We start from the raw sequence: 4,396 nt of genomic DNA, 5'->3' as shown, positions 1-4,396 counted from the left end.
CTCTTCACCTGGCAGTCATTACCATTTCCCTGCCGAACGTCCCTTACTTTTACAAAGGCATGGCCGCCTTATGTAAGTAGGAATTTAGAATGTACATTTGGTATCAGACATACTTCTGAGCCGCTTTACAAAGTAAGTTACGTGTAATGCAGAGCAGTCGCTCGGAGTAGTTCGGTGCTTGGAAATAACTTCGGCTGCACGTTATTTTGCAACTGACAACGTAATGTGTCTTCGGAGGTGTTCATTTTGCCCTTTACTAGTAGATGACATTGGCCATGATGACAATTTTGGTACTAAAAACTGAAAGAAAACATGGCTTACCTCGCAAGGTGCTTACCTATTTTCCCAGTGGGAAGTATTTTTTAAATATTATTTGTGGACGCATCAGACATGTGTAGAAGATTACAACTTTTTTTTTTTAATTTTACCTTGGTCGCTAGATAAACAACGAAAATTATGTTCGCACTGTAGTCGGTAACGGCGAACATCTTTGTTCCTTGCATCTTGAGCCTCTTCTGACATCTGTCCTATTTGTAAAATGCAGTGTTCAATGATTCATTTTCCATGGTAAAGCACCTTGTGGACTGTTACTGGCATATAGTACCAAGAATATTCATATAAGAAAAGTTGCCTTGTAATCGCTGCATACTCTTCGAAAGCGTTGGCATTAATGGCATAACCACATGCCATTAATTCCAATAAAACATGGAAACGTTTTATTAGCGTTAAATTAATTTCAGTGATTTGAGCAGATTTTTCTGCATTCCTAAAAAAAGATCTTGCGGTGTTGCCATCGTTGGTGTTACCGGTACTGTGCTTAGGCATGTCTATGAGTAATCCCATCTCTTGTTGAAACTTTCTTTGAATACATTTTTTTCTTTCTGCCACTTTTTCTTTATGTTCTGCTGATCTGATTTGCAATGTTTTCACTTCAAGTCTATATGATATATGTAATAGGCACTCCATGTATCTAATCCAAGAAAGTAGCGGTGATAAACCAAACTCGAGCATATTTGTGTCTATCGTTTTGGTAACTAAAGAACTTGGATTGTTCATATCCTTAGGATTTGCTTCACATACATAACACGTCTGAGTAGAGTTATAGCTGGATAAGGCATTACATACCTTGCTATGAGCCATACACAAAATTAACGATCACTTTATCGAAATCTTGGCTTCGTTTATAATAACTTCTGTAGGTCATAAATCATTTATTTGTTTCTTCTACTTCTTTAATAATAAAGTCTGCAGTTTCTTTTGCAAATGTAAATTTAATAGGACGACAATATCTCGGGGAAGACGGCGCAGGATTTTGGAATATAAAAATTAGTTTCCCTCTTGCATTAAAGTGATATATTTGCATTCGCACCATTGACGCACTAAACAAGTTTTCATCGCTTGTAAAATCTTTTGATCTTGCTTGCTTGTACCGATTTTGTGTCGCTCCATCACAACCCCATTATGACAAGAGTTAACGGACTCTGATTTTAAAACGTCTTCAAGTGCCAGACAAAGCCTTTTTAATGTGTGATCAATTAACGACTGTAAACGAACTTCAGCGAATGATTCAGTGATGGTTATGTTTTCTGGATAACATAACTTCTTTGCGGATTTTACCTTATCATATGAAGGATATATGTTCGAGCTACCCTGTTCGCCATACTTTCTTATTACATTGTACCTCTCAGTTGATAAATCAGCATCTATAATCAGCGCAAGTGCTTCATCTGGAGGGTACCGTTTCGGAACAGCACTCTTAATTCTGCATTTCTTCAGAACAGTATCTCTTTCTGGAGAGGCGTTAAATAGTTCTTTTACAATTCCGGCAGAGTCTCGTTTACCTGCAGATCGGATTTTCATTTCACCTGCCATAAACGGTGTTCATTGCATGCATTTCTTCCTAGCTCTATTGCTTTTCTAGATTTTGTTCGTGAAGAACAATCATTGAAATCTTTAGTTGGCCTACCAGCAGTTCCTTTGTCCCTCGATTTTATTACTATTGACGGTATGCATATTTTTGTCTTTAGCCATTCACTATTATTGTCTAAAAATCGTTTTTTTACCCTATATGCTTTAACCCACCCACAGTATACAGTAATCCAGATAGGCAAAACAAAAAGGCTGCGTTTCTTTATACATTCCGGATAATCCCATTTCACAGCCGGAATAAACAGAATGCTTTTGAAATATACGTTAACATATCATCAGGAACGTTCTAAAGAATAAGTAAACAAAAAAGTTTATTCCAAACGTTCAGAATGAATAAAGAAATTCAGCCAAAATGTAAATATGCTTATTTGACAATTTATTTGAATGTATTGAATGATATTTTTTCACAGTTGTCGTTTTCTTTAACCCAAATGAATCCTGTTTCAATATTTTCTTATAGTGAAAAATATTTTCAAGTCACATAAAATAAAACAACAAGAAAAATTCCAAGCAAATCAGGCTTGTAGCATAAGCGGTTATAACTGGATGCAGTTCCTACACAAGTCATATCGTGTTCCGAACACAACTTTGAGTGAATAATGGTGGGCTGACTTTGGAAAATGGTCCCATAAGTTAGGGGGTAAAACAAGTATTACTTAGCTTAAAGGTAGAACTCACTAAATTTGTATGCATTTGTTCAGCCGCTTATTCTCATTTGAAAAGGATAATGCATGAGTTAATGCAAATAAAAACGGTTTATGCAAATAAGCGAGGCCGTTTTTCAACCGTATAAAATGTATATGCACATATTCTTACATACATATTTATCAAAATATTCAGAATGACGAAATGAATTGGTTCAGTCTTGTCTGTTTGTAAACACGCTAACTCGAACAAAATTTAGATATTTTACCGAAAGTCGGTGCCGAAGTTGCCTTTGGTATAATTTAGGTTAGTATTAAATTTTGGCGAAATCTGCCAATAACCACGACCACCTCAACAAAATTTTTGTTTTATTATTTTCTTTTTTACCAATTTCGCTGTTAAAATTTACATTTCAAATATATCAACAAACATTTGTGGGTATTTTTGCACCAGTCATTGCCTATGGGTTAATGACAAAAGAATCCCATAAATGCACAATATTTCATGTATTAATTTTCAAATAGGCATATTGTCAATGGCTGGTTTACTGTATACTATGAACCCACCTGTCTTTAAAATTTTGACTTAAACGCTTACAAAATACGCCAAGTTTTTCGTCATCAATTTTTGTGTGTGAGCCACTGCTTTGTTACTCCTCATATGTTCAATAATAGAAGCACAGCGATTTTTTCAACAGTATTTAGCCAAATATCGAATAGTTGATGGTTGATTATTTCACAGGACATTTTAAATTTTTAATCAGAAATATCGGAGATGTGAACCGCTGCAGCCTCTTTTTATTGAAACTCGTACACAAAACTCTCACGCCTCTTTCGATGTAAACTGCAGGCCCGTACTCGCCCGTGTTACACAAATATGATATATACGTGCACTTTTGTAATTTTAAGTAGATTTTACTACTACCTATTATTATAATACGTAACTACATTTTTTTTTTTAAATAGAGATGATCTTTGAAACTAAGGCCAGTCAGATCGGGCATTTCTCTGTGAGTCGGTTACTTTTTCATAGAACGCAAACAATTCTTCATTGTTTTTTCGTTACAATCGTACTTTGGAAACAAAACACAAAAATTATCTAAAACTGATTTATGGCTTAGGAACCGGCTTTTCATATTAGCAATATATGTCTCAAGGAAGTGGAATGTAAAAAACAATGCCATAGTATGCCTCGGCGTCTCCGGTTTTCACATTAAAACGATTCATCTGGCGACTGCTTTATCGCCATACTTTGATTTTTGTGCCTTTTTTCTTCTTCTACGTGTTCGAAAAACAAATTAAAGTTTTTTTCTGCATTTTGTCGCATTTCTTAAATTTTTTATAGATATTAGCGTGATACAAATAACTTGTACGGTATTTCACTGTGACAAATAACGACTTTTTTCGCAATTGGAAAAAATACAACTTTGAAACTCTTTTTAATACACTTTTTCATTTTTCTACTGGCGGAATTACAGAACGCGGTAGATAATACGAATTTCGAATACTCGCAAGTTACAAAGAATTTGGACTATTAAACGGACAGGGTGGCGACGAATAACTGTTACGCAGTTTTTTTTTATTTTTTTAATAAAAAGATCCTTGATGGACTTTGTGAAAAAAGTATTTTATTGTTAATTTTCCACTTTAGCAACTCTTGCAAAAATTTGTAAAATTAAATAGTCCGTGATCGAATAAATTATTCAATAACAAATAAAAAGTAAAATAAGTAAGAAAGTCTAGGTTCGGGCGGAGCCGAACATTAAATACCCGGCGCAAGTATTAAATATATGTTTTTCAGCTTTCCGAAAGCTACCGCTACA

General features: G+C 34.7%; 1 protein-coding gene across 1 annotated transcript in view; it reads left to right on the top strand.

Annotated features, from left to right (window-relative positions):
- The window catches only part of LOC118755097 (fatty acid synthase-like), a gene marked incomplete at its 5' end in the record, with an annotated part of 6,699 nt that extends 2,588 nt beyond the window's left edge, over nucleotides 1-4,111 (top strand). The window contains 2 exons of the mRNA XM_036489944.1: nucleotides 3,919-3,947; nucleotides 4,052-4,111. Coding sequence (XP_036345837.1) covers nucleotides 3,919-3,947; nucleotides 4,052-4,111 — 89 coding nt within the window. The remainder of the gene's footprint in view (nucleotides 1-3,918; nucleotides 3,948-4,051) is intronic.
- Nucleotides 4,112-4,396: the final 285 nt, after the last annotated feature.

The sequence above is a fragment of the Rhagoletis pomonella genome, unplaced genomic scaffold, assembly GCF_013731165.1.
Source record: "Rhagoletis pomonella isolate Grant_MI unplaced genomic scaffold, Rhpom_1.0 Rhpom_scaffold_05301, whole genome shotgun sequence".
Classification (NCBI taxonomy): Eukaryota; Metazoa; Arthropoda; class Insecta; order Diptera; family Tephritidae; genus Rhagoletis; species Rhagoletis pomonella.
The sequence above is the reverse complement of the archived record's forward strand: the minus strand, read 5'-3'. Positions and strand labels throughout refer to the sequence as shown.